The 13,852-nt window shown below is 42.6% G+C and overlaps 1 protein-coding gene across 1 annotated transcript; it reads right to left on the bottom strand.

Moving 5' to 3' along the window:
• Positions 1-259: 259 nt before the first annotated feature.
• LOC123777515 (uncharacterized) lies at positions 260-13,570 on the bottom strand. The gene is made up of 2 exons (XM_045774236.2): positions 13,432-13,570; positions 260-7,477 (listed from the first exon to the last, which is right to left on the bottom strand). The coding sequence occupies exon 2, from the start codon at positions 7,395-7,397 to the stop codon at positions 6,585-6,587; it is 813 nt and encodes a 270-aa protein (XP_045630192.2). The 5' UTR covers positions 7,398-7,477; positions 13,432-13,570; the 3' UTR covers positions 260-6,584.
• Positions 13,571-13,852: the final 282 nt, after the last annotated feature.

Below are 13,852 nucleotides of genomic sequence, written 5' to 3'. Positions count from 1 at the left end.
AGCAAAATAATTTACCATGTTAAAAAAACTCAAAAAATTAAAAACCATGATTACTTCAATAGATGCAGAAAAGCTTTTCACAAAATGTAACATCCAATCCAGATAAAGACTCTGAGCAAACCAAGAAAGAACTTACTCAACTTGATAAAAACCATTTTCAAAACCAGCTAATTTGATACAGAATGATAAAAAACCTGGATGCTTTTCCCCTAAAATCAGGAGCAAAGCAAGGATGTCTGCCCTCACGTCTACTTACTTCTGTACTAGAGGTTTCAGCCAGTGCAATAAGGCTAGGAAAAATAAATAAGACATCCAGATGGGCAAGAAAAAGTAAAAATGCCTTTATTTGAAGAAGACAGGATCATCTTAGGTTGAACAACCTATCCAATGTTCAAAAACCAAAACAAACTAGACCAACTGAGTTTAGCACGATTGCAAGATACAGACGGAATATACAAACATCCACTGTGTGTCTGTACCATAGCAATGAATGATCAGAAATTGAAATTTAGAAAAGACAAATAGAATTATTGATCTACGTGTCTGTTCTTGTGCCAGTACCAGACTGTCTTGATGATTAGAGCTTGGAGTCTGGCATTGTGATGCCACCAGCTTTAGTTTTCTTTTTCAACATTCTTCTGGCTAAAAATAGAGCTACCCTACGACCCAGCAATTGCACTACTAGGTATTTATCCCAAAGACACAAATATAATGATCCAAAGGGGCACCTGCACCCCAATGTTTATAGCAGCAATGTCCACAACAGCCAAACTATAGAAAGAGCGGAGATGTCCATCAACAGATGAATGGATGGAGATGTGGTCCATATATACAATGGAATATTACTCAGCCATCAGAAAGGATGAATACTTACCATTTACGTTGACGTGGCTGGAATTGGAGGGAATTATGCTGAGAAAAATAAGTCAGTCAGAGAAAGGTAATTATCAAATGGTTTCACTCATATGCGGAATATAAGAAACAGCACAGAGGATCATAGAAGAAGGGAGGGAAAACTGAATGGGAAGTCATCAGAGAGGAAGACAGACCATGAGACTCTTAACTATAGGAAACAAACTGAGGGCTGCTGGAGGGGAGGTTGGTGGGGGGACAGGGTAATTGGGTGATGGGCATTAAGGAGGGTACATGATGTGATGAGCACTGGGTGTTGTATGCAACTGATGAATTATTGACCACTACATCTGAAACTAATGATGTACTATATGTTGGCTAATTGAATTTAAATTTTAAAAAATGAGCCTCGTGGGGCGCCTGGGTGGCACAGCGGTTAAGTGTCTGCCTTCGGCTCAGGGCGTGATCCCAGCGTTCTGGGATCGAGCCCTGCATCAGCCTCCTCCGCTATGAGCCTGCTTCTTCCTCTCCCACTCCCCCTGCTTGTGTTCCCCCTCTCACTGGCTGTCTCTGTGTTAAATAAATAAATAAAATCTTAAAAAAAAAAAATGAGCCTCGTGTGTAGTAGAAATATATATAAAGGCTGTTGCCCTGTTTTCTGAGTGGGAAAAAAGCAAATAGGATTTAAAAATATGAAATATGTAGGGAATAATGTGATAAAGGTTATGCAAGCTCTATTAACTGGAAACTACAAAACACTGTTTAGATCAATTAAAGGCCTGGCAAGTTCTGTTTTGCACTCTTGGGAGCTCTGATCTACCCTGTAAGGAATCCAGCTGTTCTGTCCAGACCACAGGAAGAAGCCAGTGAGGGTAGGGGCTGGGACTTCATGGAGAGGACCGAAGCAGCAGCTGATGGTGCAAATAGGAGCCCCATAATTATGATCTCACCACTCAGGCTTGGTGTCAGACATATGAATGAAGAAGCCATCTTCCTGGCAGGAACCACATAGACCAAAGGTTAGATACCCATCCCCCAAGTAAAATATGAATGCTTCACATACAGAATCATGAGAAATTTATAAAAAACGGTTCCTGCTCTAGCTCCTACGGTTTGGGGTAGTGCGGTAAGCAGCAATAAAGTCAAGACAACATGATTCTGAAAACCACAGAAAGGTGCTATTCCACCTCATCTGCCTCCATCTGGAAAGCTTACCAAACTCCAACACACGGAACACTTTTTTCTGCTGCGTCAACCCAACGAACATCAAGGTGCTTCATGGTTGCAGAAATACATACTTTCACATTTTTCAAAATGTTATTTTAAAAATCACCTTTTATTACTATTTTTAAAAATCAGGTTTAAATGAGTGTATATACATAGATCACCAGTTTTGCAAATTCCATGCTCACACAATGTGAAAGAGATGAGGGGGTAAAAATGTATCTAAGTTTTAAATTAAAACGTGAAAAGTAGCTCCCTGAGTTATGAGATTACAGATAACCTTTGTTTTCTTGTTATGTACTTGTCCTGTCAAAGTTCTCGCCAGTATATGGCATTTTATAATGATTGAGAAGCAGGGGGATAGTGGTTACACCAGGGGAGGTGATGGTGTCTGGAAGGGGTTCTGGGGACATTTGAAGGGTGCTGGTATGTTCTGGTTTTTATTCAGAGTGCTGCTTGCATGGATAGATTGCCTTGTGGACATTCATTAAGTTGTGCACCTACAATTTCTGCCCTTTCTGCTGTGTATGTAAATTTTTCTTCAAATTTAAGGCAGTGCATGCATTCATGCTGAAGAGGTCTTAAGTATGAGATTCAGCCTCATGACCAAGTGTGAGAAATGGAGAATCTCTACTGTTTTTTCCCTGGGAAAGAGAAAGGAGCTTCCATGTTCCAATTTCAATTCTCTTTATAAAATGCCATATACTTACTGGTGCTCGCTCTCGCTCTCAAATAAAATCTTTAAAAAATGTTCACAAGAACTTTATAATTAAAACATCCAGAAACAACCCAAATGTCTGCCAACAGGAGAATGGATAAACAAATTATATTAACAGAACAGACTACTACTCAGCAAAGAATAAATGCTGAAAGACACAAAATCAATGCCTCTCAAAATACTGAGTGAAGGAGGCCAAAGAAAACAAAACAAACAAAACCCCCACAGTGCTTGATTGCATGTAGAAGGAAAAAACAGCAAAGCGGCCTTCCCTGAGCATGGAGGTATGAGCGCGATGGGGTTATATTTGTTACGTGGGTGAAATCCATCACCAACATGCATCATACCTGTGTAGTGAAGTTACCCAAGGAGTTCCTGGGATCAGAGATCTCTCAAGAACAGTGCCATTCTCTGTGAACATGCTTTTTCAAGAGTCTGCTAGGGTTGCCTCATGCAAAGGTCCACAGAAATCTTCCTGGATCACCCACTCCAGCACTGTAATTCACTGAACCCTTTCAAGTCCTGTCAGGATAGTATGGAAATGGATGTGTCATGTCATTCACTATCCCATATATTATCTAGTACATGTCTACACCAGTCACTCCAGAACCTGTAATGACCTCTCCTGATTTAATCCATGTCAATATATTTTGGTAAGCCAAAAGTCTGATCTCCTTTCTTTGGGTGAACTCCTCCAAATCTATGTCCACAAACATTTCCTTGCTTGCTTAGGATGAGAAGTCCTAGTGAATGCTTTTAATGATTCTTGAGTCTCAATCATATCTTTCCTATTATCCTTCCACAACTCAAACTCTGGGCAGTATTAGAACTATATTCGGGATACTAGCCAGGCAAACAACGAGATGGCCTAAGAGAGGTGGGGCTTCTCCATGAGGACCAGTTTTACACATTGTGGCTGAAAGCTCTCTAGGCCCTCTGAATCCTGACAGATGTACTTATTCCAACAACAATGATCTCAGTCTTTTTCACTGAATGCTCTGAACATCACACAAGCTACCAAGATAATCCAAATTATTAGTGCAGATGGGACCACTGTGTGAATGTGTTTGACAGCAATTACAGTCCTAAAGCTTATAGCAATAGGAGACTATTTCAACAGATCTGCATAAAACCTAGAGATCAAGTCAATGAATCCAGTCATGAATCCAGGCCTTCCATTCATTTATTCACCTACTAATGACCTACAACATCTAAGTCACCTTTCCTGTCCTCATGGAGATTACATTCTGGCACTAAGTGATACACAAATATTAAATGGTTTAATGAGTAAAATAAGGGTTAGAGAGAAAAATAATGCAGGCAGGGAAGCAGGGCACACTGCCGGACACGGTTGAACGTAACATCTAACTTTTACTGGGAGAGTAGAACTCAGGTCTTGACTTTCACAAGCCCAGTGAGTTTGCAGAACAAGCCCAGTGAGTTTGCAGGCCTTTCCCCTCTGACTTGAATGCATTTACTCAACTCGTCTTTGAAAACACCTGTTCATTCTTAAAAGTCTAGCCCATGTGACATTTCTCTGAGAACCTTTCTGGATTTCAAAACCATTCAATATTGATCTTACTCCCCTCTTGATGTTAACTCTAGACAGCTTTCATTTTCTTGTACCACTTTGCACACTACACTATGGAATTGTATATGCAATTTGAATTCTGTAAAACCTAACTATCTGTCACACAGATTTAAATTAGACTACCACCTGATACTTGCATTTTTTTTTTTGAAGATTTGAGAGATAGAAAGCATGGAGGAGAGGGGCAGAGGGAGAGAGAGAAACCCAAGAAGACTCCACGTTGAACTCAAAGCCTGATGCAGGACTCGATCTCACGACCCTGAGATCAAACCTGAGCTGAAACCAAGAGTCAGATGCTCAACCAACTGTGCCATCCAGGTGCCCTCTCACATGGTATTTTAGGGTCCTGTCATTAAGAAAAAGTAAGGCAGTGTCATGATACTGAAATCATGAGACTGAGGGTGTTACGTAGTAACTCACTAATCTATTTTCATGGCACGTGAGGCAATGTCTAAGAAAGATCTGAGGAGGACAGTGAGCACCAGCCCACAAAACATGTTGGGTTTCATCTAGGCCTTACAGTCACCTGAGGCCACATGGACTTAGAATGTACCCATTCCTGGGAACTCTTTCCACTGCAGAAATACTGCCAAGAACACAGCATCTATAGCAGCACAAGGACCTGGAAAACTTGGTGAATGCAGAAGTCCACTATCAGAACTCTACTCTGGAGACAGTCTTGTAAATGGGTCCAGAAGATATGGAGATTATCGGTGGATTTTTTGGAACAGCAAAGACTGAGAAACAACCAACCCAGGTATTCAGCAACAGAGGAATGGAGCCAATGGCTGGTGCATTGGTACAGGCTGGCTCTGCTGTGGAAAAGGGGAACCTCATTTAATGCATACGTAAATCTCAAAATCAGTTTTAGATTCAAGTCACAGAAGAATGCAGAGCATGATTCCCTTTCAAGTTCAAAACCAGAACATTTCATTTAGGATTACATTAACAGGTAATAAGACAATAATGAAAAGCCAGAGAACTGTAACCTAACTTTGTAAATTAGTCACCTGAGGTACTGAGGCTAAAACAGGAATGGCCTTTCAAGGACACTCAGTGGATTCTGAGTTACTGGCAATACTCTCGTTAGCTTGGTTGGTGAGTCCATTGAGTATTGACTCTTCTCGAAATCGGCACATGTAATTTACAAATGTTTTTATAGATGCAGTTGAGAGAAATTCAAGAAAAGAAAACCCATGTGTGTTCACTTCAGGAATATTTATCCCTAACATCTACTTGTGACGCCTCTTACAGCTAGCCCTGGGGACGCCCCTGTGTCTGTCTCTGCCTCTCTCTGTTCTTGTTCATGGGCAATGAAAACAGTGACAAGCTCTTTAAAATGCAGCAATTGCAGGAAGTGTGGGAGAAAATTCAAGTGACACCACGGTTAGGTAATCCAAACCTACATTTGGAACCATATTTGGGCACCATTTTTAGGATACAAAGCATCAAGTGTTAGCTGCTTGTTCTTTCATATTATGTGATGTCTAACGTCCTCCCATTCGAGGGGAGCTCCCCATTGCATGTAAATGTGGTAGGTAGGACATAATGTCTTTCTTGTTAGGAGAGAAGCAAGCCAAGAGATGGTCTCCTTGCCTATTCTTTGGCAGTTAGGACACAAGCACTGTGATCTTGGTTTCAAAATACTTGATGTGACGTGACAGAGACCGAGGACCAGTGAAGTTTCATTCGTACAGCACTACTGCTCATTACTGATGGCACAGTGGAGGCCTTGTGTGGGGGCATGAGGCCAGAGCTGCCCAGGTTATGGGGTAGTGGTTTCACTTCCTGCTCTTAAAACGGATTTCCTTTGTTCCTCTACAATTTCATAAGTGGGTTCACTGCTATTCCATCCATACAATGAGAACTTGAGACACTGTGAATAAACTGCTTTTTTAAGAGAATCCGCATCATTTATTCTACTTGTTACCAAGATCTTGACTGATTGTTAAATAACTAGATATTCGCATTTCCAAGCCCAGTTAGTTTTCACTAATATTCCTCAACATGGATTCGCTGATGTTGAGTAAGCTGAGATCTGCATCTAAAGGACTTCCCACACTCAGGGCAATCAGAGGGCTTCTCGCCAGTATGAATCCTCTTATGCTGACAAAGTGATGAGGAAGTAGTAAAGGCCTTCCCACATGCATGGCACCCAAAGGGCTTCACTCCACTATGTGTCCTATCGTGCGTGACAAGTCAAGAGTGGTTACTAAAAGTTTTCCCACACACATGACATTCGTAACGTCTTTCTCCTGTGTGACTCCTCCTATGAATGATGTAATGGGACCTACAGGTAAAGGCTTTTCCACATTCCTTACATTCATAGGGTTTCTCGCCAGTGTGAATTCTCCTGTGTAGGGTAAGTTGCATGATACGGCAAAAGGTCTTTTTGCAGTCCTTGCACTGATACGGTTTTTCTCCAGTGTGAACTCTCCGATGCTCAATCAGGGAAGAGAGACGTACGCAGGACTTCTTACACTTACTACATTCGTAGGGTTTGTCTCCGGAATGAATTTTCTGATGTCTGATGAGCTGTGCACTTTGAGTGAAGGCCCTGCCGCAGTCCTTACATTTGTAGGGTTTTTCCCCACTATGAATTCTCCGGTGATCAATCAGAGCTGAGGAACTGCTGAAGGCCTTTCCACCTGCACGGCACTCGTGAGACTTTTCTCTAGTATGTGTACTCTGGTGCTGAGTGAGATGAGTCATCTGGCTGAAGGTCTTCCTACATTCCTGACATTCACACGGTCTCTCACCTGTGTGAATCCTCTCATGTTGCTTAAGGTGTGCCCTCTGATTGAAAGTTTTACCACACTTACTACATATATAGGGTCTCTCTCCTGTGTGGATTCTCTGATGTTGAACGAGAGTTGATCGACGGCTAAAGGATTTCCCACACTCGTGGCACTGGTAGCACTCCTCCTCAAGAATCTTCTGATGGATGAAAAGGCGCGTACTGGCGCAGGAAGGTTTGGCATATTCTTTACATGTGTTGCTTGTTCTTTTCATCACTATTTCATGTTGGAATGTTTCCTCTTTTATACCCTTCCTTAGAGATAATTCCTTGCTCTCCTATATTGAGTCACTCTCTGAAAATAAACATACAAATATATTAATGTGACTAAACATACATACTCCCACTGTTGACAATCTTGGCTTAAAGACTCTAGTACTTAAAAATACACATGTACAAGGACATTGACTGTCAAACTATTTGGCTGGAAGCAACCGATAAAAGTGTCTGTTTGAGTTGATGACATTATGTCCAACAGTCCGGCTCATTTACGAAGCTATTAAAAATAATGAGTTTCCGTTATATTGACTGAAAGAGATAAAGCTGACTGACAAGACCAAGCTGCAGAGTAACAACTGTAGAAACCTATCTATTCTGTAAGAGCAAGAAATAAAAAGATGCTCCCTGGGGGTGTGTGTGTGTGTGTGTGTGTTGTGTATTAGCATGGATAAAAATGTGAATGTATGCCTACTATATTATTACCACTGGTCCTCTAGGATAGTGAGAATAAAAACACAAGGAGATAATTTTTTTCTTTTTACAGCATGTCACTGAATACGATAATTTTTTTCTTTTTACAGCATGTCACTGAAAGAAAGAAAGAAAGAAACCTAGAATCAAAGCACCCAAGATTCATCATCTTGTTACTCCATGTGTCCTGCAAAACAAATGCTGGTGTGTTGCTCTGAAGAAACAGCATACTAAGAAAAAAGGAAGAGGCTGCAGAATGTGCTAAACTTTTGGCCAAGAGAATGAAAGAAGCCAAACAAAAACACCAGGAACAGATTGCCAAGAGACAGAGGCTATCTCTAAGTCCCGTCCATAATGAGATTTTCTAAGAGTAACAGATAAATAAGATCAGACATCAAATCTCAAAAAAAAAAAAAAAAAGTTGTGCCTATGAATGTATACATTAGGATATTCCTTAGGATAGGATATCTCATCTGTCCCCTAATAGGGCCTAGAAACAATAACATCCAAGCAGTAATAAGCACACTCAGCCCCACCCTTTGGTTTCTAAGCACCAGTCTCAAGGAATGAAGGAACAAAGGAACAAGGGAAGGGAAGGAAGGGAAAAAAAGGGAAGGGAAAGAGGGAAGGAAGGAAGGAAGGAAGGAAGGAAGGAAGGAAGGAAGGGAAATAAAACACACCCTAGGATGCCATGAGAAATAGAGACTCCAGGGCTAGGTCAGTACAAAATGTGCCTGTATCATCTCACGGTGCCAGAAAGTAAGAAAGTACTCATAAGTAACAGGGCATGTCTAAAACACACAGGAACCAAAGAGAGGGTGCTCCTAGCAGCAAAACCAGGGACAGCTTGAGCAAAACAAGTAATTATGAGTACTTCCTCTCAAGATACTTGTTAATTACAGGGACTAAAATAATGACTTCACAATGGAGAAACCTGTCAGACATCCCCTCAACCCTGGTATCAAAGTAATCACTCCCAGTTGACATCATGTACTGCCTGACAGATATGCTCTCAGGAGGGCACGTGACTTCTGTGGTATTCATTTCCAAAATGAACCACCTCAATCTAATCACGAGAAAACATCAGACATACCAAAGTTGAAAGTCTTCTTATTAAATAACTAGCCTAGACTCCCAAAAGTGTCAAGGTCATGAAAGACAAAGAAGATCTAAGGCACTGTCATCAGTTGGAGGAGACTTGGGAGACATGCCAACTAAATGCAATGTGGATTGGATCCTGGAACAACAACAATAACAAAATACAGGAGCAGGGAAAGCTGGCCAAATGAGAATAAGGTCAAGAGATGAAGTAGTAGGGGCGCCTGGGTGGCACAGTCGTTAAGCGTCTGCCTTCGGCTCAGGGCATGATCCCAGCGTTATGGGATCAAGCCCCACATCAGGCTCCTCCCCTATGAGCCTGCTTCTTCCTCTCCCACTCCCCCTGCTTGTGTTCCCTCTCTCGCTGGCTGTCTCTGTCAAATTAATAAATAAAATCTTAAAAAAAAAAGAGACAGGGGCGCCTGGGTGGCACAGCGGTTAAGCGTCTGCCTTCGGCTCAGGGCGTGATCCCAGCGTTATGGGATCGAGCCCCACATCAGGCTCCTCCCCTATGAGCCTGCTTCTTCCTCTCCCACTCCCCCTGCTTGTGTTCCCTCTCTCGCTGGCTGTCTCTATCTCTGTCAAATAAATAAATAAAATCTTAAAAAAAAAAAAGAGTTTAAAAAAAATAAATACAAATAAAAAAATAAAAAAAGAGACAGAGATGAAGTAATAGTATTTTATCAATGTTAACTTCATGGTTTTGTGATGGTTATGCAAGATGTTAACTTCAGGTGCAGCGGGATGAAGGGAATGTGGGAGCTTTGTACCATTTTTGCAACTTTTCTCTAAGTTCAAAATTATTTTATAATAACATTTTATTTATTTCTTTATTTGAGAGAGAATATGAGGAAGCAGGAGGAGGAGCAGAGGGAGAGGAAGAAGCAGACTCTGCGCTGAGCACAGAGCCCTAGGCGGGGCTTGATTCCACAACCCCAAGATCATGACATGAGCAAAAATTAAGAGTTGGATGCCCAACTGACAGAGCCACCCAGGCGCCCCATCATAATAACATTTTTAAAAGAGGGATGTCATGAAATACAAAGGCTGAGGAAATGTCAGTTTCAGATTAAAGAAGACTAAAGAGACATGACACTTCAATGCAATGTATGACACTCAATTTTCTTTTGTTATAAAAGACATCACGAGGATAACCAACCTAGGATTAGAGGACAGAATTATATCAGTGTGAATGCTTTTTCAAAGATTTATTTATTTGAGAGAGAGAGATAGCGAGAGAGAGAGAGCATGAGCAGGGGTGGAGGGCCGGGAGAGGGAGAAGCAGGCTCCCCAACGAGCAGGGAGTCTGATGTGGGGCTCAATCACAGGACCCTGAGATCATGACATGAGCCAAAGGCAGATGCTTAACTGACTGAGCCACCCAGGTGACCCTACATCAGTGGGAATTAACTGATCCTGATAACTTCACTGTAATTATGTAAGAAATTCACACTGAAATACTTAGGTTAGGTAAAGGAGCATCATGTCAGCAACTTTCAAATGGTTAAAAAAAATAACTAAAGTACTTTTAACAAATGGCAATCACAAAACTGAATAAGCCTCCCAATGAGGTTATTACATGGCTATAATGATGATGATTACTTTGCTCTCAGAGAGAGAGGGAGAAGCAGGCTCTCCATTGAGCAGGGAGCCTGATGCGGGGCTTGATGCCAGGACCCTGGGATCATGACCTGAGCCAAAGGCCAGACACTTAACCGACTGAGCCACCCAGGTGCCCCAAAGTTGTGTTTTATTTTCATTTAGTTCAAAATATTTAAAAATTTTGTGATTGCCATTTGTTAAAAGTACTTTAGTCAGCTATGAAAAGTACAGCAGAGGGAATATAGTTAATAATATTCTAATAACTTTGCATGATGAACAGATGGTAACTATACGTATTGTAGTGAACATTACAGACATACTGAATTGTTTAATTACCATGTTGTACACCTAAAACTAATATAACATTGTTTGTCAACTATACCTTGATTTTAAAATTTTAACTAATTTTAAAAAGCATTTTTTAAAAGATTTTATTTATTTGTTTGAGAGCGAGCATGCAAGCATGAGCAGGGGGAGGGGCAGAAGGAGAGGCTGAATCCCCGCTGAGCAGGGAGCCTGACTCGGGGCTCAATCCCAGGACCCTGAGATCATAACCTAAGCTGAAGGCAGATGATTAACTGACTGAGCCACCCAGGTGCCCCTAAAAAAAAAAGTGTTTTAGTTAGAATTTGCTACCCTATTATTTCTTTTCTTTTTAAAGATTTTATTTATTTATTTGAGAGACAGAGACAGCCAGCGAGAGAGGGAACACAAGCAGGGAGAGCGGGAGAGGAAGAAGCAGGCTCCTAGCGGAGAAGCCTTATGTGGGGCTCAATCCCAGAACCCTGGGATCACGCCCTGAGCCGAAGGCAGACGCTTAACAACTGTGCCACCCAGGCGCCCCCTACTCTATTATTTCTACCTGGTTCTATTTCTAGAGTTCATAGAAGAATACAGCAATTTAAATTCCTTTTTACCAGAGACATACTTCCACATAGCTCCGCAACTCTCTCCTCTCCAGGCAAACATACACAGGTTTTTCTACCCCTTCTCATGAGACATAATTTCTAGACTCTCCATCATCCTGGCCTCCCACCTTAGTATAGGCTTAGTTTGTATCAAAGTCCTTCATAAAATGCTGCTTCCAGTATCAAATTCAATCCTGTGGTAGTCTAGTCATTACAGGACACAGGAGCACTATGTACTTTCAACTAAATACCATGAGGTAATGGAAAAGGTAGAATCCTTAGAGTCTGCCAGATGTGTCTCCCAGCCGTGGTACCACTCCCACCTGGCATCACTGAGCTTACATTATTGCAAGGAAATGACTCCAGGTTCACTGGGATAGTCATTTTCATCTTGTCTTTTAACCATTTCAATTCTTTAGTACTTCTTGTCTTCACATTTTTTATCCTTTGCTTCTATCCTCTATTCTAGAGAAGTGGAACGATCAAAGTAAAAAAAGATATGGATGAAAGAGTGATTGAGCCAGGTATAAAAAAGTTTCTCACAGCAATTTTCCTTACAGAAATTAGGTACACAAATTATTTTCAATTAATAAGTAAGGTATCCACTTGATTTGCTGAAGAAACTTTTCTGAAGGTATAATGAATGCTCAAGAAGGGCACGGGACACTTTAGGCAACAATGCAAACTGGCCTGCCTACCCAGAGTCCACCAGTAAAGCTAGACATGGCATAAGAGTATGAACTGCTGGAGAGTTTCTGGGCTGGAGAAAAAAAAATCTCCAGGGAGGGCAAGTAATATATTGAGGAGAGACAGGACCTGCAGGGTAATGGCACTTTTCCCAAGGTCATTATTCTGCTGCAGGATTTTTTGAACCAAGTGTAAGGAACAGGCATCTTACCACATGAACTTGTGATATTGCTAATGAAAGAATTTGAGAAAATCACTTGCCTGTGATTTTGCCCTAGCTTGCACATCCCTAATTGCGAGTATTTGCTATTTCTGGAACATACAAAAAAAATTTTTTTAATGCCCGTAAAATAACTGATTTTTGTTTTTAAGGTTAACATTAGGCAAGTAATATATCAGAATATTAAAATTAAATTTGCTTCTTTAAAAAATGACGTATTACGATATACACTTAGTTTGCACATATTTTAATAAAGCATTTAAAAAAATAAAACCGTCTATCCTTGGGGACAGAACAGAGAGGCACGGCCACACATGATTACCCACACACTAATGACTGAGGGACTTTGGTATAACCGGCCCATGAAAGTCAGAAAAAGAAACAGGATCAACCTAATCTGGGTCTAGGCCTGATACCAAATTCGGAAGGGAGCTCTGGGGCAGAATCTGACGGAGCGGCGACCTCCAGTGGCTGCAAGGACAACAACTCGCACGTTCCACAGGTGTTCAGGCGCGTGCTTCACCCGCCCATGGCTCTGTCTATCCCACCTTTAGTAACAGTAACAGCCGTACTATCATAACCGAAGTGCGCCCTCCGCATGCCATCTCTTTAACCAGCACAACTGCTATAAAACAGAGATTTAGTTTTCCTCATCCGACAGATTGAAGCGCCAGGGTTGATTCCGAAAACCCAGCTCTGGCTGGGAAAAAAAAAAAAAAAAAAAGAAAAGAAACCATTCCACTCCAACCAGGCCCCTGCTTATTTGGGGCTAGGTTCCGTTTCAGGCACTCAATCCTCACGACACTATTTAGTGTCCCGTCTTACGCTGGAGCAAGCCGGAGCTCCGAAAGATGAACGGTGAGCGACACAGCGTCTCTAGAGCTCCAAAAGTGGTCCCCGCAACACCCACACTGGCGCCTCCGCGGCCACACGGAGAGCCACCCAGCGCGTGGACCCCCGGTCCCACACCCCTCAGCAACCACCCGTACCCGTCACCCCGACGGTCCCCCAGAGTGCCTGCCCCACAGCCGCCGAAGGCCCTACCTGCGACTCCGGAACTCCTCTACCACGCCTGCGAGCAGCGGCGTGGTACTCCGAGCGCCTGCGCAGCAACACCCCCCACACCACCCCACTACCGCACGCATGCGTGTTCCCTCCCAGCGCACACCCCGGAGACGCAGTGACCCGAGGCCCCGCCTCTGCTGTCGCCAGTACGCACGCGCGTTCTCCTCCGCGAAAACTTTTCTTTCCACCCATGCCAGCCCCGAGACACGGGGAGAGGAGACCACGCTTTTTTTGGATAAGGGCTTCTGGCTCGTTTACCAGCCCAGGCATTCCCAGCTCTACATCAGCCCCTCACTACTGAAGGTCGGCCTCTGGCTGGCCAGAACCGCGGCGCGTTCCGGACTCAGGGACCACGGCCGTGGAAACACGCATGCGCACACCGCGGCTTAGAGGACACCCA

Source organism: Ursus americanus, chromosome 21 (genome assembly GCF_024610735.1).
Source record: "Ursus americanus isolate L20-20 chromosome 21, mUrsAme1.1.p, whole genome shotgun sequence".
NCBI classification, from domain to species: domain Eukaryota; kingdom Metazoa; phylum Chordata; class Mammalia; order Carnivora; family Ursidae; genus Ursus; species Ursus americanus.
The sequence above is the reverse complement of the archived record's forward strand: the minus strand, read 5'-3'. Positions and strand labels throughout refer to the sequence as shown.